Here is a 27,260-nt window from a genome sequence, read left to right on the forward strand (position 1 = left end):
AAGTGTGTGTGTGTGTGTGTGTGTGTGTGTGTGTGTGTGTGTGTGTGTGTGTGTGTGTGTGTGTAAAGATGCGGGTCGAGCTCACAGAACAATGCTGGACTCACTGCTACCCCGAGGTGAGAGAGACGACGAGGAGGAGGGGGAGGGGGAGGAGGAGGAGAAGGAGGAGGAGAAGGAGGAGGAGGAGGAGGAGGAGGAGGAGGAGGAGGAGGAGGAGGAGGAGGAAGAGGAGGAGGAGGAGCTCAGGGGCGAGGATTTTAGCAATTGATTAAAGTGAGAGAGAGAGAGAGAGAGAGAGAGAGAGAGAGAGAGAGAGAGAGAGAGAGAGAGAGAGAGAGAGAGAGAGAGAGAGAGAGAGAGAGAGAGAGAGAGAGAGAGAGAGAGAGAGAGAGAGAGAGAGAGAGAGAGAGAGAGAGAGAGAGAGAGAGAGAGAGAGAGAGAGAGACAAAATATAGCCCTTTCATATTGCCGTCGATTGATACCAAAAACATTTCTGTAGCGCGGTTGATTTTCCAAAATTCGCGGCTTAATGACAAGGGCGCCGCAAAATCAGAAGACTCCGCCGTCCATTACTTGAGATGTCACTGCTATAGTTCTGTACTGTAAATCACTTCACTCCTTTGCTTTACTTCTGTGAATCACTATACTCATTTACTATATGTACTATGATTCACTTCCTTCCTTTGTTACACGACAATGAATCACTTAATTCCTTTGCTGGACGACTATGAACCACTCCTCACCTGTACTAGCCAACCATGAATTATAAATGACGCAGAGTAAAGATGATTAATATGCCATTTCATAAGAATGGCCCCGTCCATTCCATGTATACATTATAAATTTTTCACTCCTACAAAGCGCCTCTCCTCCAGCTCTGCAGAATCCTTTGTCTCATCCTTTTAATCTGGGACTTAACTAAACGCTTACACCTTCCTCTCCCCAAGCAACGCAAGCCTGGTGGTCCCTGGCCCTCCCCAGCGCCGGTCTTCATTGGCCCCTAGTGCCCCTTAGTGGTCAAACTTTTTACCTCAGTTAAATGTGGAGCGTCATGTGTCCCTGTTCCCTCGCTCGTCCTGGCCGCCGGAGAAGCTTGTTGCCGGTTCATGTCAGGGGGACGGTATTTGATTACTGTAGAGCAGGGCAGAGGGTCGTGGCCCTACGTCAAAGGTGTCAGAAATCAGACAGGAATATAGTCGAGAGGGGATATCAAGCACGCAAAGTTTCCACCCTGTTTCCTGATTGTGCTGGCGAGGGAAAAGCGAAGTGAATTACGGGTTTCGCGTTCGTATGCTGTTGTGGGTTTCATTTCGCATAATAAGAGAGAGAGAGAGAGAGAGAGAGAGAGAGAGAGAGAGAGAGAGAGAGAGAGAGAGAGAGAGAGAGAGAGAGAGAGAGAGAGAGAGAGAGAGAGAGAGAGAGAGAGAGAGAGAGAGAGAGAGAGAGAGAGAGAGAGAGAGAGAGAGAGAGAGAGAGAGAGAGAGAGAGAGAGAGAATGTTTTGGTCGGAGGGCAGGAATTAGGGCTGTGTTATACCTACTGGTATTCTAAAACAAAAAAAACAAAAAAAAACTTGCGACCAGAAAACTGGCCATGGTAAGACAGTTTTTATTATTTCCCCCTTCTGCTGATTGGGAGGATAGGGAGGAGACGATAAGTCCGATTAAAAGCAATTTTAATTATTCTGGAGATTCAAAACAGTGGTGCCCCTAATTTAAAAAAAAAAAAAAACAGATAAAAGCCATAATGCAGATATCAGAAGGGGAGGAAACACAGATGGATTTGAGCTTTGCAATCTGGATCTAAAAATACGATGGGAAAAAAAGGCTTCACCTGATGATTTTTGGTGCATTATGTGAGATCTAGTAATTCCACGGAGACAGTATCTCTACCTTACCTCCCTCTGGGGCTTACGTTCTACATACATGGCAAGGCGACCATTGTGTGTTTTGTTCTCATTGGAGGCTAACTGTTCCTGGAGCTGCATTGTGGAGCGTGCATTGTTCTTTTGCATGAGAGCAAGGATGTGTAATACGGCAATCTGTGCAGTTACCTCAGTCTGTTTGTTTTATTTGCGTATGATGTGTTTATAGTACTCTCACCCTCTCCATTTCAGCAACGGTTGTTTATTGATTAAATAATTGGAAACGTGAAGAGATGAATCTCCAATATTTTCGTACAACGATACGTGCTCAAACACACACACACACACACACACACACACACACACACACACACACACACACACACACACACACACACACACACACACACACACACATACACACACTGCGTGGTATGTTATGTCTCGATTTAAAAGTCTTTTGTGTTTTAATACGACACACACAAGTTGAGATTTTGCTAAATTTTTATAACTTATCTGCATACAATGCAGCTTCAACTTCCTACCGGCAACTGTGAAGAAGGGGTTGCTTGTGAATATTTTATGCCAGACTAGAATTAGCATATTCATTGAACATATGAAACACAACATTTCCCATTGAGCAAAAAAAACCCACAATGATAAAGCTGCAATACTCAATTTTCGTGCTTGCAGTTTAAGTATTTTAATAACTTCCTTGAAACTCTGCAGTTGTGCTGACGTGGCGTCATTACTGGTGCAGTCCTTTAATATCCTATGAGCGGCAAGGATGAACAGACGGATACAAGGCACGTTCAGTTGTTCTTGCTTGTACAGGAAGGCCGGGCGGCGATGAACAGGCAGGTACACGACGAGGTCATCTCCCGACTGAATTTTCTCTCTGACTGCTCACGTCCCCCTCCACGCCACCTTTGAGTTTTCTGACGGGCTCTGGTTTAGAACGTGTCTTGTTGCATGGTTTCCCTGCATAGTGACTTTGGGTGGTGTTTGAATGTTGTTGATCCTGCGGTTATTTGGCCTTTGGTACAATCTATTATTATCTGTATTATTATTTTGTGTTTGAATTTTGCATGTACATCATCTACTACCGCTCATAACGAAAACTCACTATAAGAGTAATAATGGTGGCGGACGTGGCCATGAATCCATTGGCAGGTAATGGAATTGTTAGCTAGAGGTACGTAATTTTGGTGCTGATGGAGAGGGTGTCGAAAAAATAAATGTAGATGGTGCTACAGATGGAGGCATTGTCTGGCACCACGCGCTCCAGCATGGAAACAGAACAGCAAGGTTGCCCTGTTTATTTCGTGTGGCAGGAAACATCAGTGTGTGCGTGTTCGTGTTTGTGCAGCGAGGCGTGTGCATCCAGGTGACCAGGAGAGCTATTATTAGCCCACCCTCTGACCCTCCTGACATAGGAGTTGAGCACAGCAGGTTCCACCTTGTCCTCACATTTAACGAGTTACTTAGACTTTTCAGTAGGATTTTCCCTTATAAGCTCATTGCTTTGTGCTTCGCCCCAGCAGTTTGATATTATTTGGAAGTCCTGGATAAAACCTGAGGAAAGACCATGACAAAAGTTCTGGTGTCTAGTGCTGTAATTGTAGCCCTGGATGAAAGTAGAATAATTGATTTTTTCAATAAAAGGTTGATTATGAAAAACGAAAGATGCAAACTGTCATGGTAAACTGAAACGCGGAAATTTTCCTTCAATATTAGTTGTTGCCCATAAAAAGTAGGAAGGCTTATTTATCGCTTAGGTATTTTCCTCTGACTACTTTTTCACAAGGGCGTGCAGTCGGATATAAAGAGTTCAGACTCCGACTCCGACAACACCACCCTCTCTCTCCCTCTCCCTCTCTTCTGCAGTACTGTGGTAGGGAAATCAAACCCTGCCTCACCACACCGCATACCACACCCCGCCACAGCACACCACACATCACACGCAGCCACACCAACCAACACATCACAGCCAGTCACACCACACGACACATCACATCCAGCTACACCACACCAAACATCGCATTCAGCAACACTACACCTCACACCACACCCAGCCACACTAGACCACACATCATATCAAGCCACACCACACCATACCACATCCAGCCTCACCATTCCTTTCACCACAACACTCATTACACCCAGCCACACCACACTACACATCACACAATACCTAACACCACACCCAGCCACACCATATCACATATCACACCCAGCCACACCACCACACATCACACCCAAACAAAACAGCATTTTTTTCTTCTTCATCAACGTTGTGGATCGAGATTGGAATAAACTCCCACCTTCAGTAGTACAGTGCAACACGTTAAATATTTTTGAAAACGAACTTGACTATCACTTCTTTCGCCATGACATTCGGTAAGGGAGATATGCAAAGTCTTAGTGTCATTTAACACAGTGCAGCGTGCTTTGCTACAAATCCGTGGGTCCGGGTTTGAATGCCGCCTTGTACAGTTGAGGTGCAGCTGTTCATTCTCCCTTTTGTGCTGGTGGATGAATGAGTACCTGAGGAAACCATGGGAAAGTAAACAGTGGTAACCCGGATGTCACGCTGTCCCTCTGTCCCGGGATAATGGGCTCTTCTTACCTACTAAAGGCTCAGGGCAAGATGGCGCCACTATAAACACTCGCCTGCGCCAGAACGGGCTGGGCCGACCATCAGGACCCACCGGGAAGAAGCCTTGGACCGACCATCAGGCCCCACCGGGAAGAAGCCTTGGGCCGACCATCAGGCCCCACCGGGAAGAAGCCTACCGGTGCAATAGGCCGCGACGTAAAAAAAAAAAAAAAAACTACTACTACTACTACTACTACGACTACTACTACTACTACTACTACTACTGCTACTACTACAACACACACACACGCACACACACACACACGCACACAGACACACACACACAGACGTACTTTACGAACTGACAGAGTAACCCATTCATGGGGCTCGTTCTCTTCTCTCCGACTTGGGCGTCTTCCCTGATACCTCAAATTAGTTATGTTACTCAGGCTATAGATGGCACCTTTGTTTTTTTTCAGGGAGTTCACCTTCCTTTGTAATGCTCGTACGTTGATCCTCTCCTTTCTCTGCCGAGAGCCATGGTATGGCGTGAAGAAAGTAGGCGGAGCAAAGGGACAAGTGATGTTCGGTGATTGGTTGAGTAGCGGAGCCGGCAGCTTGAGCGGTTGAGCCCTCAGGGCTCAGTCTCGTGGAACACCTAACTTATGGCGGAAGTGAGGGTCGTCTAGTCGAGGGCGATTGTCTTTTTTTTTTGTGTGTGTGTGTGTTTATCGTAGAAAGACACTGCCGCAGTGTCAGACAGTGCAAAAACATTAGCGGTGGCATGTTTGTCGTATAGGCGACAGGACGAGCGGACGAGGAACAATAGCACCAATAGCAGCGAGCCACGGCGGCCCCCCCCCCCCAGGCAGGTGAGTGAGCGTCTTCCCTTTTTATGTCTCCCTGTTGGCCGTCGAGGACCACGCCGCCATGTTGGGGGTTTGGTTTTTAAACTTGCTCTTTTCATCATCACATTGTGTACAGAGCCGGGCAGTTTTTGCTACCAAACTTTGTGAAATGATTATATTTAGGTATTAGTTATAAGTGTTATTCTATAAGGACGCCCTTCTCACTGCGGACACCTTTATGCTTTATGAAGTGTTCTGTGCTCACACAGCACAGAACCGTATTGCTTTCCGACGCAAATAATTTGTTCATGGGATTGATTTCTTAAATTATAGTTAGAGGTGATTTATATCCGTTTATGGCATTTGGCAGCAGGGTACAGGTCGGGTATGGTTAGGTTTCAATAAGTTACTATCCATATCAGGCCCTATGACATACCGTTTTTCGCAAATATCTTTGAAACGAAGACTCGGATCAGCATGGGGGTTAGGCACAGATTGTTTCACACACTCCGCCATTTTTTGATGCTGTTGTGCTTTGCCAGATGCGGTTAATTATGGCGATTACTCTTGACTGTGATGGCAAAACCTGCGTGAGCCACTTACACATTCGAACAGCAGAGGCGTGACGTATTTGTGACGTGTATCCACCACCTTCCTCCACCCCTGGCTCCCCCTACTCCCATCCCTCCCTCCCCCATACCTCTCTCTCTCTCTCTCTCTCTCTCTCTCTCTCTCTCTCTCTCTCTCTCTCTGTACACAGATATGAATACATGCACACGTATATGACTTGAATTAATGGCAGATAAATATAAATAATATCCCATCTGCATCAGCATCAACAGTGATGACGAGGATGACTTGTTTATCGATGGTGATGAATATTAAAGTAACATATGTGGTCAGTTATTTACATTATTAATCCACCCATCATATACTCGCTGTCTATTTTTTTATGCTATGACTTTTTAACTATCTACATGAACCCATATCGTTTGGCAGTCTTTTCCTAACATCAGAATAAATTATTCATATATTTCTCCAATTTCGTTTCACGTTTTTACTCTGCATTGAATTCCTGCTTCAATTCCACCCTTATTCCTTTCCGTCTCTTGCGCGATATCCTACAAATGATCAAGCGTCAGCTACGTGCTTCATCCCATCTTACGCTCAACGTAACCTGTGGGAAGGAGGGTCATATGCTCGTACAACTTTCAATGGTTGTATAATTGTCAAACAAGCCTCATACAGCATTTAAGGATCATCCAGTTACGCTGGAACAGGAATCAGGGTCGTACCATACTTAGCATATACTTTCGAGTTATCCGCCATTATAGGCAAGTCACATGTGTGCAAAGCTTCACATCGCATGTAGTATACCGAGAGAGAGAGAGAGAGAGAGAGAGAGAGAGAGAGAGAGAGAGAGAGAGAGAGAGAGAGGGGAGGGGGGTGGAGGGGGGAGGTATGAGGGAGAAAGAGGGCGGGATGAGAGAGTGCGGGGGAGAAGGAGGGTGGGAGGGAGGGAATGGGAGGGATGGGAGTAGGGAAAGCCAGGGGTGGAGGTAGGTGGTGGATACACGTCACAAATACGTCAGCCTCACCTGTTCGAATGTGTAAGTGGCTCACGCAGGTTTTGCCATCACAGTCAAGAGTAATCGCCATAATTAACCGCATCTGGCAATGCACAATAGCGTCAAAAATTGGCGGAGTGTGTGAAACAATCTGTGCCTAACCCCCATGCTGATCCGAGTCTTCGTTTGAAAGATATTTGGGAAAAACGGTGTCACAGTGTCTGGTATGGATGGAAGGTTAGGTTTAGATATCTAGTGATCAATTCAAATTAGTTTCACGTTTATTTTCAACAGTATCAATGAGGTCTTTACGAAACATTGTAATTTTATTTTGTTGAAACAATGACTGAAGATAAAGGTGAAGAATCTGTTGGGGGAAGTAAGGGGATGAAGAGGTGGGTGGCCGGGTCAGCCAGGCTGTTCGTGGCTGACGTGCGGCACGGACGCTGGAGAATGGCTGGATGGGGGTGGCGGCGAGCAAGGAGCCCACGTCATTCATTGTGTTCTTAGCAGGCTCAGTGCACAGTAGTATACCGCGTTTACCTGTAAATACAAACTGTAATGTGATGTTTTGTCACATTTACAAAAAAGGGAGCGGAGGCAAACACCGTATGTCTATTTCAGGTATTTGGGTACTTTCAGCCGGTAATAGATACCATTGGCGAGGCAGTGTCTGTCTGATGAGTAATTATTACGGACGAAATTCATTTGAATATCTGAGATTTACCCAGTTAATCTTATTTTTCTTTTAGACATGATTATGTCTAAGTTCATGGTTTGTTCGTGATATAATTCAACGCAGTCATAGAACTGGTGAAGTGGCCGCGGGCGTGATTATCACTGATGCCCCAAGTATCACCTGTGTTTCGAAGACCCAAGTCCTGCTCATGTCGAAAGTGCTTGTTAACGTTAACGCTCGTTAATGATTCTCTCTCTCTCTCTCTCTCTCTCTCTCTCTCTCTCTCTCTCCATTTTTTTCTCCCCTTCTCTCCCCTTCTCTCCTTCACCCCTGCTCTCTCTCTCTCTCTCTCTCTCCCCAATCATGACATTAAAAAGGCAAAATCACACAATTGACTGACAACTCAATTAATTTCCCGGGCCCCAAAATATGCTCCCAGGACCAGGTGAGCGGGCAGGTAATTGGGGGCAGGTGAGGCCACGTGGCAGGCGAGGTGGTCAAATTATTATGAATGGAAGGTATAATCATGGTCTAAGTGCAAGGAATTTTGTTCCTTTGGTAAGTTTACGAATCAGAGGCGGAGGAGGAATAATTGTGAGGGCTGGAGTAATTGTCAGGTAGAGGAGGAGTTAGTGGAAGGGTTGTTGAGATTGAAGTGGAAGAAACATTAAGGGAAGACATGAGGAGTTGTAAAGAAGCTAGGTTTGTAATGTATTGAAGGTGTTTACGATGGATGCTTTAAACAACTACACACACACACACACACACACACACACACACACACACACACACACACACCAGACTTTACATCCCAATTCCTCGCCGTCGTGTGTGTTCCTGTAACGGAGGAAGACCCGAGGGGATTATTTTCCATGCCCGGTCTGTGTTCCGGAGGCCATTCTGTTTTCAATCCCAGAGCGGTTTTCTGTGACAACCGCAAGTCTTCTTAATTTCATAAACTTTCAATCAACAGTTATGAACTTTCTCGTTGTTGGGACGCTCACCATGGTGCTGGGGCTGGGGGGTCCGGTGAACAGCTCCGGGGTAGTGGAGCTGATGGGGCTCCCGAAGGAGGACTCCAGTTGTGTGGCCCTGGTGAGGGCCACACACATATTTACATATCGACGCCAAGTAACAATTTTACTGAACAAGACTGTCTTCAAATGAAACGCCTTTAGTACATAAACTTCTTAGGGAATAACAATGCATTAGCTGGATGAACAATTTTTAGTGGCATGCATTGGCTTGTTAATTCACCGAACAGCTCTGCAAATTTAATTCACACATGAGCAAAATTGCACTTAGTAATTGCGTCACACTTTACCAAAACCAATTTCATAAGTGTGGGTTACGAGGTCGGCGGACAACGAACCGAGTTAGCGACCGCAACGAAGCTGAACATTTTTATCGCGTTGTGTGTTTGAGAGACTAAAGGTCGGTATTATGCGACACTTTCTCATCTCACATCAGCTATTTCTAACGGTTAAAGAAGGGATCAATCAAGTTCTAATGGGTGTACTTTTAGGTTCATGGTACAAAAGAAGGGCCATAAAACTATCCCTGTAAATGTCCCAAACACCGATACGAAAACCTTGTCAAATATGTGAACTTGGGCGTCGAAATCTTTAGTAATACGACCCTAGGTCAGATACGATACAATGAAGCGACACATGCATAAAACTGTCGGACAGATATTTAGGGTCATATTCATAAGCATTTCAAAGCCCAGCCACACATATTTGACAAGGCTTTCCTAAGAGTTTTCGTCATTTCCAGGGGTAGTTTTATGACCCTTGTGGTAGTCTGACTCTTCTTCTGTACCATGAACGAAAACAACAAGAACATAGGGACAGTAACCTGAGAGTACCTCGTGTTTTCTCACTGTCCCTTCAGCTTTTTTGCCATGGAGGAGGAGGAGGAGGAGGAGGAGGAGGGGAAAGACAAAGAGTAAGAGGAAGAGTTAGAGGATGAACAAGAGGGAGAATAGGAAAAGGAAGTGCAAGAACAAGAGGAGGAGGACAAAGCGAAAGAGGAGGGGAAAGAAGAGAAAGAGAGTGTGAGGAGTGTTTTCCTTTTTCAAGTAGGCAATATTTCTAATTTTCATGTATTATTTTATCTATAAGGGCGAACAACCCTCTCCCTTCTTCCTCCGGTCCCTTGTCCCCTTTGTTAGTCCGTAGTGAAGGCGACTCGAACTCGTGTTTGCATCATTAGCTGACCACCCTTCTCGGCATCATTTGGCACGTGGCGTTTCTATATTAAGTCTATTACTGGCGAGAGAGAAACCTGTTTGTTAAGGGAACACGGCGCTGCGTCCCCTCGCCGCGCTTATTGGCCAAATCAATCCCGCAATGCATAAGTTATTCGACTTTCCCCAAGAACTCCGATTCAAATTCAACACTAGTTTCCAGGTTATTGATATAGCTTTCATGTCAAACAAGTCTGTGTGTGTGTGTGTGTGTGTGTGTGTGTGCAGCAGCGTCTGGGTTCCTTCAGTTGCCTCGCTGTGTATTCTCCTCCACGGCGGCGTCTCACGAACTACCTGCTCCATTATTTTTTCTCAACCCTGAATCTCATGAACGCTCTGATTACCTTCTCTTCCTCCTCTTCCTCCTTCAGCTTCTTCCCTACCACCCTCCTCCTCCTCCTCCTCCTCAGCCCCACGCCACCGCCAGCTAGGGAGATGCGGCTCTAATTAAACAGCAGGTAATAAATATTCGCGTCTAGGTCAGACTTTAATGGGTGCCCGGACAGCAACAGCGTGCAGCGAGCAATATTAGATTTGAGCTGGCGGAGGCGAGTGATGGATCCTCATTTGGGCCGAGTAACACGAGCCCTGTATCGGAGTCGGGGAGGAATTTATAAGGTAACACACTAATTAAACTCATACTGGAGCGCTAAGATCAGGAGAGAGTGAAGGCGGCAGTGGTGATGTCTAGGGTGATGAATCCGGTGGTTGGATAAAGTGTGTGTGTGTGAGAGAGAGAGAGAGAGAGAGAGAGAGAGAGAGGTGATCCGTGAAGGGTGGCTGCCTAAAAGAAATGGTCGTGGAATCAGTGATGGGGCTGGAAAAGGAGGTAATGGAGCCAAAGAAGAAGAAAGTGAAGCATAACATAACTAAAGTAGCAGGCTTGGTGTGGAGGAGGAGGAGGAGGAGGAGGAGGAGGAGGAGGAGGAGGAGGAAAAATAACATGAGGTGGAAGAGGAGGAGAAAGAGAAGGAGTAGGAGGAGGGGGAGGAGGAGGAAGAAGAAGAGAAAGACAAAGAGGAAGAGGGGGAGGAGGAGGAAGAAAAAGAGAAAGACAAAGAGGAAGAGGAAGAGCAAAGGTAGAGCAAGAGCAAGAGAAGAAGGAGCAAGAACAGGAAGAGGAAAAGGAAAAAGAGAAAGAGGAGGAGGAGGAGGAGGAGGAGGAGTGGGGAGATCAAAGCATATATTATTCAGTTTCATACCTCCAGTCCTGTTCCCCCAAGCTGCGGAGAGAAGGAAAAGAACACCTCCCCACGCGTACAGTGTCATTTTTATTCAACACTTTTTCCCAACTTCCCCATTACTGCTCCGCACCCTTGCCTCCTGGGCCTCGTTCCCTAGAGCTCCTGAGCGTGATTCTAGAGGCTCGCGTTTAAAGCCGATACATGCTAGCTTTCCTGACCAACCATGCTGTGCTGCCATCCCTTAGACTAGAGGTGCGCGGGGCGTAGGAAAGCACGATAAAGTAGGGAACGTTACGGTATCATCACAATTTGCCATGGCTTGTTCTTCCTCGTCACGGCGGCCAAAACAGTCAGACGCGCTCACTCTCTAGACCCAGCGTGTGGCCATCCTTTAAAAGTTTAGAGGAGTACACGGCAAGGAATGGCAGGGCAAAGCATGGCACAGCAAGTCCACAAATGACATCATGCCTATGGTATTTTTCATGGGCGGAATGCAAGCCGAACCATCGACGTTCCGCTCTCTCTCCTCCTCAGTTAAACATAAAATTAAGTCATACTGTTTGACGTTTGTTTTCTTTTATGTTTGTGTCATCTTCCCTTTGTTTTAGATGTTTTTAGAAGACGGGAGTTACGATGTTCAGCGAAGGATGCCAACTAGCTCCCTATTCTTCATCTTCCCTCTATTCCGCGACACATGACCCTCCCCGCATAAAATTTGAGGCGAAAATGCCGCACCACCATCTCTTCTAATTAAATGGGAAAGTTTCCAAGGCCTTTCTTTGCGTTTGACAGAATAAAAAGAAAAAATGACCCTCTTCTAACATAAATGACGATATACTCTGAATAATGCGTTAAGTTTAATAAGTTGAATATAAGTTATTTTAAGACTTTTTGGAAGAATATGGGATAAAGAGAAAGCAGAAAAGAAGAGAATATCGGGCTTTACAAAACCAAAGGTAAATCGTGAACGTGTCTGAGATTTGTGAACGTGCTTTGAAGTTGATTCACGCGGACAGGCATCACAGCGGCGAGGCGGGAGACTGCCTCGGGCTCAGCGGCGTGAGGCTGACACCTGTTGGGGAGGAGGAGAGTGTTCGAGAGGAGGAGAGGAAACTCGCTGAGGAGTAAGACAGAGTTAATAGAGTTCCATTGGGATAACTTGGGTGGGTTCAGAGGGAGGGAGTGATGGGTGTTGGGAGTAGAAGTGACCACGGGAATTAGACGGTACTGTAGAGAAACGAAAAGGCGTGGATGTGTTGTGCGGTATTGGTCAGTGTGAACCAGAAACAGAGAGAGAAGGAGGAGGGAGAGGAAGAGAAAGAGAAACAGGAGCAAAAGTAGGAAAGAATATGGACAAAAAGTGAAACATAGAAAGAAGGAATGGGGAGGGACGAGTTAAATGTATCGTAGAAAAAAAAAAAAAAAGAAACTGGACGGGTGAGAACAAGCAAATATGGTATGGCGGAGCGGATGACGATACAGAGAAAATCAACAAACTGCCTCCGCCCTGGCAACTCTCTCCCCTCTCGAAATTGACCTCTCTTTTGGCAAGCCCTCTGTAGTTCTTTTTATAGGAGCAGTGATAAGTGGTCTTTTTTGTCTTTTTTTTTGCGCTTGAAACTTTTCCGTTGCTCTAAAAAAAACCTTGTCTACAATTTAAAATGCTGTCTTTGTTTTGTATTTAAAATTTCAATAGTTAAGGAATATCTCTACATCTCTTGGTCCTCGTTCAATTTCCTGAGTTTAGTGAAAGCGAGTTGGGAGCAATGAGTTATATTCAGACACAAAGAGGATGTTTACTGACCCATTGTTTTTGTTCCGGCGTAGCATTTAAACGTCTTACATATCAATACCTTACACCATGAAAAAATATACTGATCCTTATATGATTATTTACTAAGGAAATATAAGTTTAGGAATTACTGGTACTACATTTTTTTATGGTCACGTATTTGGTATATAATTTTAATACATTTTTTCCATGGTTATCAATTTTGTCATTTGTTCTTATCTTTTCCAATCATAGGTATTGCTGTTCTTTGACTTGCAAGATATTTTTTTTCAAACCTTGGTTCAAAAATGTATGACGAACCGTGGCCACAGATTCCATGCGGTCTGTTCTTGTTTGGTCAAAACGTTTTTCTATTTAGCTATTTAATCCTCTTCTTTCTCCTCCTCTCTTTGTTTGTCTGTATGTGGTTAATTAGTCTTTCCTCTCGTATTTTTTTTCTGTCTGTATTAGCGTGTCTCTGTTTGTCTTTCTGTATATTTGTGTGTCTGTCTGTGTTTGTCTGTCTGTCTGTCTGTCTCTATTCTCTCTATTCTCTCTATTCTCTCTCTCTCTCTCTCTCTCTCTCTCTCTCTCTCTCTCTCTCATGCATTATGGGCTTCTGAATAGACTGCTCCCTAATAAGATATACTTTGGTGACTCTTTCTTTGCCTCTTTCAAACCCTGTAACTTGCGCGCTATAGAACGCCTCCCAACACCATCCTAAGCAACAAGAAAAGTTTAAAGCCGCGGGGTCAGCCACAGGGAAAACTGGGGTCATCAGGGCCTCTCAGAAGAAAAATATTGAGCGGAGGATACGTGGTGAGATGAATACGAGAGGGAAGCGAGGAGGAGGGATAGGAATAGGAGATCGCTGGCTGGCTAATGCGTGCGGCCGCGAGGAAAGGGAGGCGGTGGTTGGGCGATGTCAGGAAGGGTGTGCGTCGTGTCTCTTATGCTTTTGAGTAATGCACGTGCAGGGGGAGAGGGAGAAGGGACATGGCAGAAAGAGGGGTAGGAGTGGAGAGAGAGAGAGAGAGAGAGAGAGAGAGAGAGAGAGAGAGAGAGAGAGAGAGAGAGAGAGAGAGAGAGAGAGAGAGAGAGAGAGAGAGAGAGAGAGAGAGAGAGAGAGAGAGAGAGAGAGAGAGAGAGAGAGAGAGAGTGTGTTTGTGCGCGTTTACCATTAGCCAGAAATCACCTCAAAGGCCCTATGCCACACCATCACCTTTGCCAGAACACAAAAGTCACGTTCGGTCTTAGCGTACAATCGTTACGTTACTACTGGCTATGGATACCAGTGTCGTCGTCATCATCTTTCCGAGTATTGTTAAAAGCTTGCTGATGACAGACACTTCACTCATGATATTGATTTTTGCCCAGTGGATGAGGACCTTCAGAACAGTAGTAAAGCATTTTATTTTTTTGGGCCAGGGTAGTTTGTGAATAACCTTTAATGACGCCCTGAAAAAAATCTGGAACCCGAGATATTGATATTATTTACATAAGAAGGTTTTGGCCACCCATTCATTACCTGGAACTTTTTTTTTTTTACAACATAGGAGACGGCCCAAGGGCAACAAAAAGAGTGTAGAAAATAAAAAAAGCCCACTACTCACCGCTCTCATAACAGACAAAAGTAAAGAGTGGCCAAAAGAGAGGTCAGTTTCGGGTGGAGAGGTGCCTTGATACACTCTTCTTGAAAGAGGTCAAGTCATAGGCAGGAGGAAATGCATACAAAGGAAGGCTATTCTAGAGTTTACCAGTGTAAGGGATGAAAGAGTGAAGATGCTGGTTAACTCTTGGGTATGGGGTTTGGACAGTATATATAGGGATGAGCTAGAGTAGAAAGTCGAGTGCAGCGTGGCCGCGGGAGGGGAGGAGGCATGCAGTTAGCAAGTTCAGAAGAGCAGTCAGCCTGAAATTATCGATAGAAGATAGAAAGAGAGGTAACATGGAGGCGGAATTTACTACTAATCTTAGGCGTGGAGAGCAAAGCATCATATATATAAGTATGAAGCTGATATACTTTCTACGAAGTCTGCAAAAACACACGTCCTCCCCCTCCCGCGCCTCCCCCCCCCAGTTCCCTGACAGACACATTTATTGTTTTCGTATATTTTTTTTATCATTTGCTTCAATATGCTTTTACTCTCGCTTCTACTGTACTCAGATTTCTCTCTCTCTAACTTCTCCAGTTACCCCTCTCTCTGTTTTTTTTTTTTCACCTTCACCTCCCTTACTCTCATTCGTCTCCCTCTATCATGTCCCTTCTTTTCCCTATCCTCTCAAATACTCCAGCCTCTTAATCCTCCTCCCCTTTCGTCCACTTGTCTCCTCTCTTCCGATTCAGAGTTAAAAGGAGATACATACAATAATAATCCCAATGCCAATAGTGTTATTCAGTAACCGGAAATAACGTTTTATATTTATTTTTTTGCAGAGCCCCGCTGGCCACGCAGACGAGGTACGTGATCGAGTGCAGTCTGCTTTGAAATTGAACAATGAATGATGATAATTTTTCCATTATCCTCTTAACTTCATTACCCGGTACCGTTTGTGTGTGTGTGTGTGTGTGTGTGTGTGTGTGTGTAAAGTTAGCTTAGTTTTTTGCATGGGAGTTTTATTTGCAAGAGGTGCGTCTCTATTGGACCATGCGTCTCCATTGGTACTCATTCTCTACACAGCAACGAGACGAGGCAGAGTCAGGGGCAGGGCGAGCCTCTCACTCAGCCTCTGTGTGTGCGATGTAGAGGGCGACGCAGGCTATTAGAATCCTGTTGGGGGGAACTTCATTATCGTTATAGTAATTAGTCTTGTTCGTTTTGTTATTGTTGGGATTTTTGTCGTTCTAGTTCATGTTAATTTTCTTGTTACTGTTTTCCTTTTTCTTGCTTTTGTTTTCATGTTCTTGTTTTCATTATCATATTATTCTTTATGGTTGTATACTACTACTACTACTACTACTACTACTACTACTACTACTACTACTACTACTACTACTACTACTACTACTACTACTACTACTACTACTACTACTACTACTACTACTACTACTACTACTACTACTACTACTACTACTACTACTACTACTACTACTACTACTACTACTACTACTAATAATAATAAAAATCCATGTAATTAGTCATGTTATAAGTTAAGTTACGGTTCATGGAAACTTTAAATCAGTGAAGCGTTGTACCTTTTTTCATTTTTTTTAATGCTTTATTTCTCTACCGGAAAAAAACAAAAAATTGAATGTTGCATTCATGTGAGGTTCTGACGATTTTTAATATGTACATATATTAAAAAAAAACGCTGGTTTGGCTGTAGCTTTGATATATTTTCATTGATCTACATGAGAGAGAGAGAGAGAGAGAGAGAGAGAGAGAGAGAGAGAGAGAGAGAGAGAGAGAGAGAGAGAGAGAGAGAGAGAGAGAGAGAGAGAGAGAGAGAGAGAGAGAGAGAGAGAGAGAGAGAGAGAGAGAGAGAGAGAGAGAGAGAGAGAGAGAGAGAGAGAGAGAGAGAGAGAGAGAGAGAGGGTCGGCTCGGTGCTCAGGCAATCCTGCTGAAAATGACATAATTCTATCGGCAGTGGCAAAGGGAAATTTAGCTTGAAGACCCGACACTAAATTCTCCCGGAGACAGCTTACCGATTTTAGTGACAGTGGCCACGAGTCCTCCCCCCTCCCCCCTAACCTTCCCCTGCCTTTCAAACCCCTTCCTTTCCCTCTCCTCCTTCCTCCTATATGTATTTTCCTGTGCATGATATTTCCCTCCTCTCTCTTTCTTCATTCTCCTTTTTTTATTCCTGTTACTTGTTCTCATATCCTTGTCTTGGTTGGTAATTTTCTTCCTCTTTATATCTCCCCGTTTCTTCTGTCTGCTATTCCCGCTTTCTTTCTCTCCTCTTTCCCTTCTGCCTCGTCCTTCTCATTCTTTGTCCTCTGTTGCCTTGCCATCTCGGTCTTTCTTCCTCGTCGTCGTCGTCATCTTGTTTTGGTCCTCCTTTACTTTCTTTTTGTTGTTGCGCGCGTCACTTTTCCTCTTTATTCTTTCATTTTATCCTATTTTCCGTTTCTCGTGTCCTTAATATATTTTGTGTTTGTTCTGCACGTCTGCGTCCAACATGGTGCCCCTTTTCAATTTCCCGTTTTACTGTCTTGTGTTGTCTTGATTAGGTTAACTTTTTTTTTTTATCTGTATTTCGTTTTTCTTGACTCATTCATGTTTTCTTTTTCCTTTGATGCAAAGTCTAAGTGTCTCCTCTTACTAAATCATCCTCCAGTAACAATCAGACTACATGAAAAGCATATCGTATGACCCTTAAAGCTCAGTGCAGACAAATGACTATAAGGTTTTGGGATTTTTGTAGCGACGGGTCAAAACACGCCCAACCCTTGTCCTTATATCCAACCCTCCCGTCCCTCCCCATCATCGCGTTCGTATGCAAAATAAACCAAGAAAGTCACTGCAAGGACCCACGGAAGTTGCCCGTATTTTGCACCGGTGGAGTGGCTTATGGGTAAAGTAAGAAGAAGGGTGGAAGATTGAACGGGATTCTGCAAAGGGGGAAAAAAGAAGGATCAAGGAAGGAAGGAAGGTTCGAGTCGTTCAAATATCTTTCTCCTCCCCTCCCCTCCCCTCCCCACGCTAATGATGTTGGGATGTTCCTTTTTGGCGGGTATCCTAACGCCTTTCGCTGTTTCTTGTTTCACACACGTTTTATAAGTTATTCTGGTCATAAATTCCCTTCGTTTTTTTCTTCTTCATTTCACTTTTTCATTGTTCTTTTCTTACTACATCTATCAATAGCATACTCCTCTTATTCTGTCATTTTCTTCCTTTCCTCATTCTCTTTCTCACCTTCCTCACCCTTCTTTTAGTCTTCTGCGACCTTCTTCTCGTCTCAACATATTCCGAAAGTCTCCTCACCCCCTCACCAGGTCACTTGTCCTGTCCTACCCACGCTCAGGTTTCAGTAATGAGGTTTGTATGTTTGGGCAGGAAATTCAGACGTCAGAATTTACACTTTAGAGGTGAGGTGATATTCCCTTTCCCCCCTCCCCGACCCCGTCCCTCATGCGGAGAAGCCAATAGGAAGACGCTGCGTGGGGGTGGAGGTAAGGACAGTTCTCAGCCGTGATGCAGTGGGTGGCAATGCTCTTGTTTTATAGGTCAGGGCGATGGTAAAGGTGTGGCCTTGATGGGTGGCCGAGGAGCAGGAGGAGGAAGAGGAGGAGGAGGAGGCGTTGTTGAAGATAGAAGAGAGATGGGAGAAAATACGAAAAGGCGGATAAAGGGGACGGTGTGGAGGAGGAGGAGGAGGAGGAGGAGGAGGAGCAGTAGTAATAAGAGTAGGAGGAGGAAGAGCAGGAGCAAGAGCAGTAAGAGGGGGAACAGCAGGAGCAGGAAGGAGGTGCAAGAGCAGCGGCATGAGTAGAAACATGAAAAAAAAAATATAAAAAGGTATAAAAAAAACAAATGAGAACGAGGAGGTGGAGAAGGAGGAGAACCCACGGAGAGGGAGGAGGAGGAGGAGAACTTACGACAACCAAGACGAGGTAAATATAAAGGACAAGAGAAAGAGAATGAGGAGGCGAAGAAGAGAGAAGGTAGCGAACCAGCGAGATGAGACAGAGGTGATGACTCATGCGAGATAAACAGGACTTACAACTGGGCACGAAGACGGAGGAGGAGGAGGCAGAGAAAGAAAGTAAGAGAAACGCCATGAAAGTGACGCGAAAATGATGAAAGGACAGTGAGAGATAATGAGATGACTTTTGATATATGTTGAGGCAAGAGGTAGGTCGCAGGAGACTGAAGGAAAGTAAGGAAAGTGAGAAAAGGAGGAAGGAAAGGACGAATATGGCAGGAAAAGACGAGTGTGAGATTGACAGAAATGGGAACGAAAGACAAATGGAAAAAACGGAAAAGAGGAATAACTCGCGAAAAGGAGGAAAATTCAAGCAAAAGAAGAATATGAGATTGACAGAAATGGCAAGGAAAGAACAGTGGAAGGGTGAAATAGAGAGAAAAAAAGGGAAACTTACAAACCGTGGAAAACTATTATCAACAAAGAAAGAAACAGCGTAAGGCGTTAGAATACCCTCCAGACAGGAACCCAACACCATTAGATTCCTTCACCAACAGCAATCAACACTAGTGGTAGTAGTAGTAGAAGTAGTAGTAGTAGTAGTAGTAGCAGTAGTTGTAGTAGTAGTAGTAGTAGTAGGAACCTAAACGAAGGGAGCAAAAGATGAGATGGTGTGTGGGGTTTGCAGAGGATCGGGGGAGAGGGAAAGACTGCAACTCATCGGAAAACTTGCGGTGCCCTAATCGCTGTAAAACTCGGCAGATGCGGGAAATCGTCTTCGAGTAAAATACATCCATCAGGAAAGACGGAAAGCGCCAGACCCCCGCCATTGATCGACCGCGTCAGCACTTTCTTTAGCAATCGCCTTAAACTTTTGACTCGGAGGAAAAGAGAGAGAGAGAGGGGGGGTGAGGGGGAGTGAGGAGGAGTGAGGTGAGGGGAGGTGAGGGGGAGTGAGGGGGAGTGAGGTGAGGGGAGGTGAGGGGTGGTGAGGGGAGGTGAGAGTGAGTGAGAGAGAGTGAGTGAGTGTGAGAGAGTGAGTGAGTGTGAGAGAGAGAGAGAGAGAGAGAGAGAGAGAGAGAGAGAGAGAGAGAGAGAGAGAGGGAGAGGGAGACAGAAACAGACAGGAACCTTCAAATATATTTCCCTCGTGCTCATATTTAATTCCAAGTCCCTTCGTCTGAGATTTTTATAAGAACAGGACAGACAGGGGAAGGCATAAAGGTCATTGATGTGGTCCGGGATGTGGCTGGGGGGCGGGCGAGGTCAGGGAAGGTTAAGGGTCGCGGTAATCATTGGGTAAGAGCTGCCACACAAAGGATTGCCCACACTCTCCAAAGTGCAATTTTTCCTTCGGGAGACTCAAGGAAAAAGAAGAGGAGAGGAAGGTGGCGGTAGTAGAGAAGGAGGAGGAGGAGGAAGACCAGGAGGAGGAGGGGGAGAAAGTGGAGGAAGAAGAAGAAGAGAAAGAGACAGAGGAAGAGGAGGAGTAGTAGGAGGAGGAGGAGAGGAAGAGGAAGAGGAAGAGGCAGAGGAAGAGGAGGAGTGGGTGGAGGAGACAAAAAAATAAGAGGGAGGCGAAGTATGGTTATGATGGTGGTAGTTTTGTTTTCTTTCGATCTGATGAAGGTGACAGTGCTGAAATTAGTGACGTTTGAAAAGGACTTCGACGGCTGCGACGATAGATAAGAGGAGGACAGGGGATGGAAAGTGACCCGGATGGACGAGAAAGGGTCATATGAAAAGTGTATATAAAGAGAACCAACCCCACAATTTCATCTCGTAAAGAGTATCACGGCAAAGTAGAGCGAAATTTTATCAGAACTCAGTTGATTGAGCAATAGGCAGAGAGTATGTGGCGCCCACCCTTGAACAGGTCAGATTAGGTTACGTTAGGCTACGTTAGGTTAGGTTAGGTTAGGTTAGGTTTGGTTTGGTTAGGTTAGGTTAGGTCAGATTAGGTTACGTTAGGTTACGTTAGGTTAGGTTAGGTTTAGTTGGAGTCATATGGGGTAATTTTAAGTGGGAATCACAATGAGAGTATTTCACAGAACATCCCGTGGTTAGTTACGCAGCAACCCGTAGAGAGATTGGGAATATACAGGCGGGTAGCGGGAGGAGACTCGACCCCCAAACGAATACATTTAACAAGAACTACCCACACATGTATTGGCCGTGTACATGAATGCGAGTATCCGTGTATGTATGTACATGTTAGTATTTATTTGTATGCTTCTCTTTATAGCAAGAGGCTTATTATCAAGGAAGAGGGCAAGCATGATAAAGGTCGTTGCTCCTATACTAAAATATGTAGGAGATGCCAAAAATGCTCCAAACTGTAATCTAGAAGTGTGTTGATCCTTTCCTTTGCCAATTTTTTAAGGCTGCGTGTAGAGGGAAATACAATGAAAAGAAGGTGGTTTCAAATTTTATCAGTGAAAGAGTTACCGGTCTTAAGGCTCAGATTAACTCTTGCAGGGACATATTGGAGTAGAAAGCCGTGCAGTAAGGCCACAAAATGAATGGAGACAAGCAGTTACCAAGTTCAAAAGAGAGGCTAGCATGAAAATGGCAATACAAGATAACAAGGGAAGCAATAATGTGACTGACTCGTGAGAAAACGTTCAGTTAGAAAAGGCGACTTCACATTTTATTGTTAAACAGAGCTGTAAAAAGAACACCCTCACGCCCGGGATGCACACTCCCTACAAAGGCTGATACGACACAAAAGACACGAACTCGATGTTGAGATTGTAAGAGATGGAATTTTGAAGTCTCCGTTTTAAGCTAAAAATAGGCGGGGAATATTTAATGAAGAAGAGGGGAACATCCGAGTGGTATCGCTTAGAATAGTGTGTGAGTGGGTGTGTACGACTACGTGTGTGTGTGTGTGTGTGTGTGTGCGTGTGTGTGTAGGTCTGTGCGGAGAGGGGTGAATGTGAGTATAGTGAAAGTGAGGGTGAAGGTGAGAGTGAGGGTAAGAGTGAGCGAGAGGGAGAAGGGAAAAAGTGAGTAAACATAAAAATAACGCAATTACTTTAATCGAAACCTCCGAGGATTGGATGTGAACGGATTTTTAGTATTGTGTAGAGTATTGGACGATGATGACAGGAGAGGTGATGGCGGTGGTGGTGGTGATGATGGTGGTGATGGTGTTTATGGTGATGGTGTTGGCGGGGAAGATGAGTAGATTGAAATAGAAGCATACAGTGATCGTGCAACGTAGATTTACTTTGCAGATATAGTTGGGGATGGCAAGGGGAGAGATTCATTCAGGGAAGAAGAGTGAACGGATTTGTTGCAGGGGTAGAGGAGGAGGAGGAGGAGGAGGAGAAGACTAGGAGAGGTGGAGTAATTAGAGTTGATGGTTGAATGGATGGCGTGGTGGCTTGATGGATGAGGCGCAGCGTGGAGTGAAAGGCATAGGGCGTACCGCTACTGCTGATGGCGGCATAGTGTGTGGAGGAGAAGGAAGAAGAAATGGGTAAAGACTATTGTAATGGACGTGAGGGAGCCGTGTATGACTATAGTTGTAGGCTAAGGGAATGGCGACGATGGGCGGAAGGGCATACTGCAACTGGCGATATGTGTTCGGGAGGAAGAAGAAAAGTAAAGACTGTATTGTGATGGAAGTGAAGGGCCGTTTATGACCATGGTTAAGAAATGGTGACGATGGATGACAAAAATGGTGTGGTGGAAATCGTTATAGTGTTCATGGGTGTAAGTATAATGCGTGAAGGGAGAAGAGGGTAGTGGTGTTTAGGAATGGAGGTGATGGTGCAGCATACGATTTCTTTCAAAGGTATGGTTGACATGAATGGTTAACCTGGTAGTAATAGGGTTGGTGGCGGTGCTTAATTGGTAGAAGGTGGTGGGTTGGGGTATGTTTATGTAAGTGATTGATGATGAAACAAGTAACATTATTTATGGTTTAAGGGAACGGTTGGGAGAGGAGGTGGAGGGATTATTATTGTTATGATTATTAGTAGAAGTAGCAGTAGTAGTAGTAGTAGTAGTAGTAGTAGTAGTAGTAGTAGTGGCAGTACCGGAGGTGGTGGTGGCGGTGGTTAATGGCCGGGCCGAAGCATCGTCCCATTGTCCTGGCCATCACCGATACGGCTTTATTGTTTTCGCCACAGTTAGCAAATATCTGTTTTTTTTTCCCTAGAGTGTTCGGGTTGCTCTGCCTCGTATTTCGCCTCGCTCCTCCACTCGGACTGCCTCCTCCTCATCCCTTTTTACCCTTTCCTTTTCCTCTTTCCTCTATTCATTTTCTCTCCCCTTCTCCCCTTCCCCTCACTTCACCCTTTATATACTTATTATTTATTTACAAAGCTGTGAGCGTATATTATCATAACACTTAATTCAAGTATTTCAAGCTATCGTAATATCATTGAGAAAAAAACATCGCTTTCCTTGTTATATTTCTTTAAAAAATAAGCCATAATAGGGAAAACATGAAAGTACTATCTCTCGTCATCCGTTAATCAAACTGGTGCAAAGGTGACAGATCGGACATCCAACGATATTTAATTTAAATCGATGCATTAGCTAAGCACGTTTTTCGGCTTTTATCTTTATACAAAAATATAATTTAAATAAATGTTGCCACATAAAATTCCAAATATTGTTGACCATCCGAAACCGGTGGCGGGAAGGAAGCCACAGTTGGGTACCGCAATCACCGCACACGGAACAGTAATGCAATCACACATTTACATAGCAACAGTAGAATGCTCACTTTTCTTTACGCTAAAAATGTAACTGCCAGCTACCCGTCAGCTTTTTCAGATTAAGTAAGTACTGGGCTGTTTCTGATTTTTACACTGCAATATTCATTTGAAACTTCATTTTCCCTCGCCACAAAACTGATTTAGCCAAAGCACGTGGTTAACAAATGCATTAGTTTATATTAAATATTTCAGCTACATTGGCGTTGATTTGTTTGATGGACAGCGAAAAAAGGGCTGCCAGGGTTTACCGGTTGTGGCTTCGTTTTGCAAGAAAAAACAAGGTGATTGATGCTTTGTTCCCTGTTATACTTCATGAGGCCTTATCTGAATTAGATGAGTGAAACATTGTCGTTTTTTGCCCCAATGCCTTGTAGATTAACAGATATGCGTTATGGCCTTGAATGTGTCCCAGGCAGAGGAACATGACGGTGGCGCCTTCATATAGAATCGGTCTATCGGCATCCTCCCATCATCCCCTTCATGAGCCGTCACCCGGCAAGGGTTTGTGGTCCCTCTTCGAAGGGACGTACGCGCTTGACCCTGACGGCCTAGACATATCGAAACACCATCATAATTAGGAATACTGAAAGAAAAGTTCTCTGTGACGCCTTTATTGTGTCTGGCAGCACACCAGCCAGAGCTAAAAATGGATTTTACGAAACATTAGCTTCGACCCAGTCCTTGAAGTAGGCCACCTCACCGTACACGCCGGGGTAGTCAGGGCGTGCACAGCCATAGCCCCAGGACACGATGCCGGTCAGGAGGCCGCCACACACCATAGGTCCACCAGAGTCACCCTGGCAGGCGTCCACTCCTCCCTCGGGTAGTCCAGCGCAGATCATGGAGTCATCGATGTCGCTTTCTCCGTAAGCGGCGCGACAGTCAGCGTCACTGACAGTGGGGACATCGACATACTGAAGGACAGAGGGACTGCTGCCTCCCTCCGAGGTTGTACCCCAGCCGGACACAACGCAGTCTCCCATGTACTCCTTTACACTCTGCAGACCGACAGGTCCAACAAAGCTGTTGAAGGTCAGAGGGGAGGACAGTTGGAGAAGGGAAATGTCGTTACTGATGGTGAACCCGTTGTAATCTTCGTGCTGGATGATCTTGGACAGAACAATCGCCTGCTCGTTACCCTCATCAACGTACAATTCTTGCTCGCCAGCAACAACCTGCAACGAAATAATGTCAGAATGAGAGTATGAGATACAAAGAGGATGGCTGGCGGCAAAATAGTTTTTTTTAACTTCATTATTGTGTGGATAAGTATTTACCTGAAGGTAGTCAGGGTTGTTGAAGTCATCTCCCTGGACGCAATGACCGGCACACACGCCCCAGTTCTCGTTGTAGATGGAAGCGCCGCAGAAGTGGAAGGGAGAAGAGAAGGAAATGTCTTGGAAGCTTAGCTGGTAGGGAAACTGTCCTGGCGAGGCATCCTGTCCACCGACGATCTTGTTGAGACCCCGACGGAAAGTGGGCTTACGGGAGGGGGCGGCTGTTGGAGTAAGTTTGAAAAGTTGATGATATTTCCGAAAGTTTATCATGTTTCTAAACGTGACATATGGTGCAATAATTCAACTTAGATATAGGACATTATCAGCGTGATAATGTTGCTGAATGATTGGGCGAGTGAGTGCAGGAGATTCAGAAGACATCGTCAGTGTGGTAAAGCTGCTGAATGGCTGAGCGAGTGAATTAGTGGTTGTGTTTATGAGTGATTGAGTGGTTGATTCATTGGGTAATTATTGACCAAGTGACGAAGAGAGGAGATCTACTTACCGAGGGCCCCGGCAAGGAGCAGGCACAGGACGAGGGTCTTCATGGCTGGCTCTGGTGACATGTTCTGCCGGCGTCGCCGTCTCTTATAGGGGGCTATTGTTTTTTTTGTAGCCGTTATCGCGGCCTTCATAACTGGAAAGATGCAGATGCAAGATAGTGTTCTGAGTTTTTTTTTTATTGATGAATGACAATAGTGACTGAATGACAATTACTTTTTTTAAAAAATTGCTTTCTTTTTCTAAAAGTTAGTCATGAACACATCCATAATTGAATTTGTATTCAATGCTAGAATTATTAACATGAAAATTCTAAGCTACAACTAAACTAGCTTTAGTATTGTATGCCACTGGTATTTTTGATATGATCAGTCAATCAATCAATAACGACATACACCTTGGAGCGTTGCCTAGTTCAGCCTACGATTCCATACCCTTGGTGTGCCACCGAGCAAGTCCCCATGCAGGCGCTGTTGCCATACCCCCTTACCAAGTACCCCGCAGTATTCAGCCATCCTGAAGTATCCATCGACTTGCTCTTTGTATGATACTCGTAGGCGCTCTCATGATCTACCTATCTTTTTCCAGGCATCATCTTTAGCCCTATTTATAACTGATGTGGCAGTATTCCTTAAATTTACATGTCTGTGTCGACTCTCCTCGGTGCGCACTTTTAGCCAAAACCTGAAATCTTTATTTTTATTCGCCACACAACTTTGGCTTTCTCTGTCCATTATGCAGACCTGTTTCTTCCTTGTGCCTCCCATCCACTTGACACCAACTGCTAGTTCAGCAATATTTGATACGTCAATACATTACACCCAGCCACACGACACTACACAACACACAGCATCTAACACCACACCTATCCACACCATACCATACATCACATCCAGCCATACCATATCATACATCACACCCCGCCCCACCACCACATCACACCAATCAAAACCACACAACACTACACCACACATCACACCCAATCACCACCATACCTCACACAAAACCCAATATTACCGCACCACACGCTTCACCCAGCACATCATACCACACACCTTACCCAGCCACACCTCACCATATATCACACCTAAACACACCACACCTAACTTCACACTTTGCCACAGTACATACACCACACCCAGTCACTCCATACATCATACCATACTCAACCACATCACATCTCACATCGCACCCAGCCACACTACATCACAACACTCATCACATCCACTCACAACATACCTCACAATACACCCAGCCACACCGCACTTCACATCACACACGGCCACACCACATCACACCATACCCAGCAACATCACACCACATATCAGATCCAGCCACACTACACACCATCCAGTATGCAATATAACACCCGCAGTACATTAGCTGCACTCGGTCAGTTCACACTACGCTACGATTCACACTACGATCACAGATTCAGCCTGATTTTTCTTTTGTCTAGCAAGAACTGGACACCCATACCTCATAATGGACAAGTTGTCTTTAAAGGCAACCCAGTGCTGAGAGTTCTGAACAACCTATCACAGATTCAGTGCTGAGACGAGAGTAGAGACGCACACAGCAATCAGCTATAGAGTGGTGGATGAGTGGAACAGACTTGGCAGTCATGTTGTGGGTGCCAATACCATAGATACATTCAAGAAGAGGTTGGATAAATTCATGGGTAATTAGGTTAGGTGGGGTTAGGCCTTCAGGAGCTGCCTTGTATCGGACAACCGGCCTCCTGCAGACTCCTTACGTTCTTCTTCTTCTTCTTCTTCTTCTAAGTCTATTACAGGAATCAGACTCGCCTGGTACGGCACGTGTCGTTGGGTACGTCTTCCTTGACATCGTCTAGTAATTTATTTTATAAACTTACAGATTAATAATCCACATTTCCACAAAAAATCCATATTAAATGATATTTTGAAACGTCTTCCGACAAGAGCTCACATAGAAACTTGATTTTCCCACAAATTTCTGGATTTTTTTTCATAAATTAGCGACACTGTTGTAGCAGTGCAGCGGAATCGGAGTCGGTAGAATTTTTACCGACTCCGACTCTGACTCCTGCCAAAAGTAGCTGACCCCACCGACTCCAACTTCGGTCAAAAGTAGCTGACCCCACCGACTCCAACTCCGGTCAAAAGTAGCTGACCCCACCGACTCCAACTTCGGTCAAAAGTAGCTGACCCCACCGACTCCAACTCCGGTCAAAAGTAGCTGACCCCACCGACTCCAACTCCGGTCAAAAGTAGCTGACCCCACCGACTCCGGTCAAAAGTAGCTGACCCCACCGACTCCAACTCCGGTCAAAAGTAGCTGACCCCACCGACTCCAACTCCGGTCAAAAGTAGCTGACCCCACCGACTCCAACTTCGGTCAAAAGTAGCTGACCCCAC

At 45.1% G+C, this 27,260-nt stretch overlaps 1 protein-coding gene and 1 long non-coding RNA gene across 4 annotated transcripts in view; one reads left to right on the top strand and one right to left on the bottom strand.

The window, feature by feature from the left end:
- LOC127005978 (uncharacterized) overlaps positions 1-24,245 on the top strand; it is a 41,064-nt gene extending 16,819 nt beyond the window's left edge. The window contains exon 2 of the long non-coding RNA XR_007758993.1: positions 24,032-24,245. This is a non-coding gene — a long non-coding RNA (uncharacterized LOC127005978). The remainder of the gene's footprint in view (positions 1-24,031) is intronic.
- The window catches only part of LOC127005968 (trypsin-1-like), a 47,819-nt gene extending 22,858 nt beyond the window's left edge, over positions 1-24,961 (bottom strand). The window contains exons 1-3 of one of the 3 annotated variants that reach the window (XM_050875443.1): positions 24,866-24,961; positions 24,361-24,581; positions 23,679-24,258 (exon numbers count right to left, since the gene is read on the bottom strand). In XM_050875443.1, the coding sequence (XP_050731400.1) occupies positions 23,737-24,258; positions 24,361-24,581; positions 24,866-24,926 (804 nt within the window). In that variant the 5' untranslated portion in view covers positions 24,927-24,961 and the 3' untranslated portion in view covers positions 23,679-23,736. Of the gene's footprint in view, positions 1-23,678; positions 24,259-24,360; positions 24,582-24,865 lie in introns of those variants that run through there. The other 2 variants (XM_050875447.1, XM_050875441.1) reach the window with 2 other exon arrangements.
- Between the last annotated feature and the right edge of the window lie 2,299 nt (positions 24,962-27,260).

This window comes from Eriocheir sinensis, chromosome 31 (assembly GCF_024679095.1).
Source record: "Eriocheir sinensis breed Jianghai 21 chromosome 31, ASM2467909v1, whole genome shotgun sequence".
NCBI classification, from domain to species: domain Eukaryota; kingdom Metazoa; phylum Arthropoda; class Malacostraca; order Decapoda; family Varunidae; genus Eriocheir; species Eriocheir sinensis.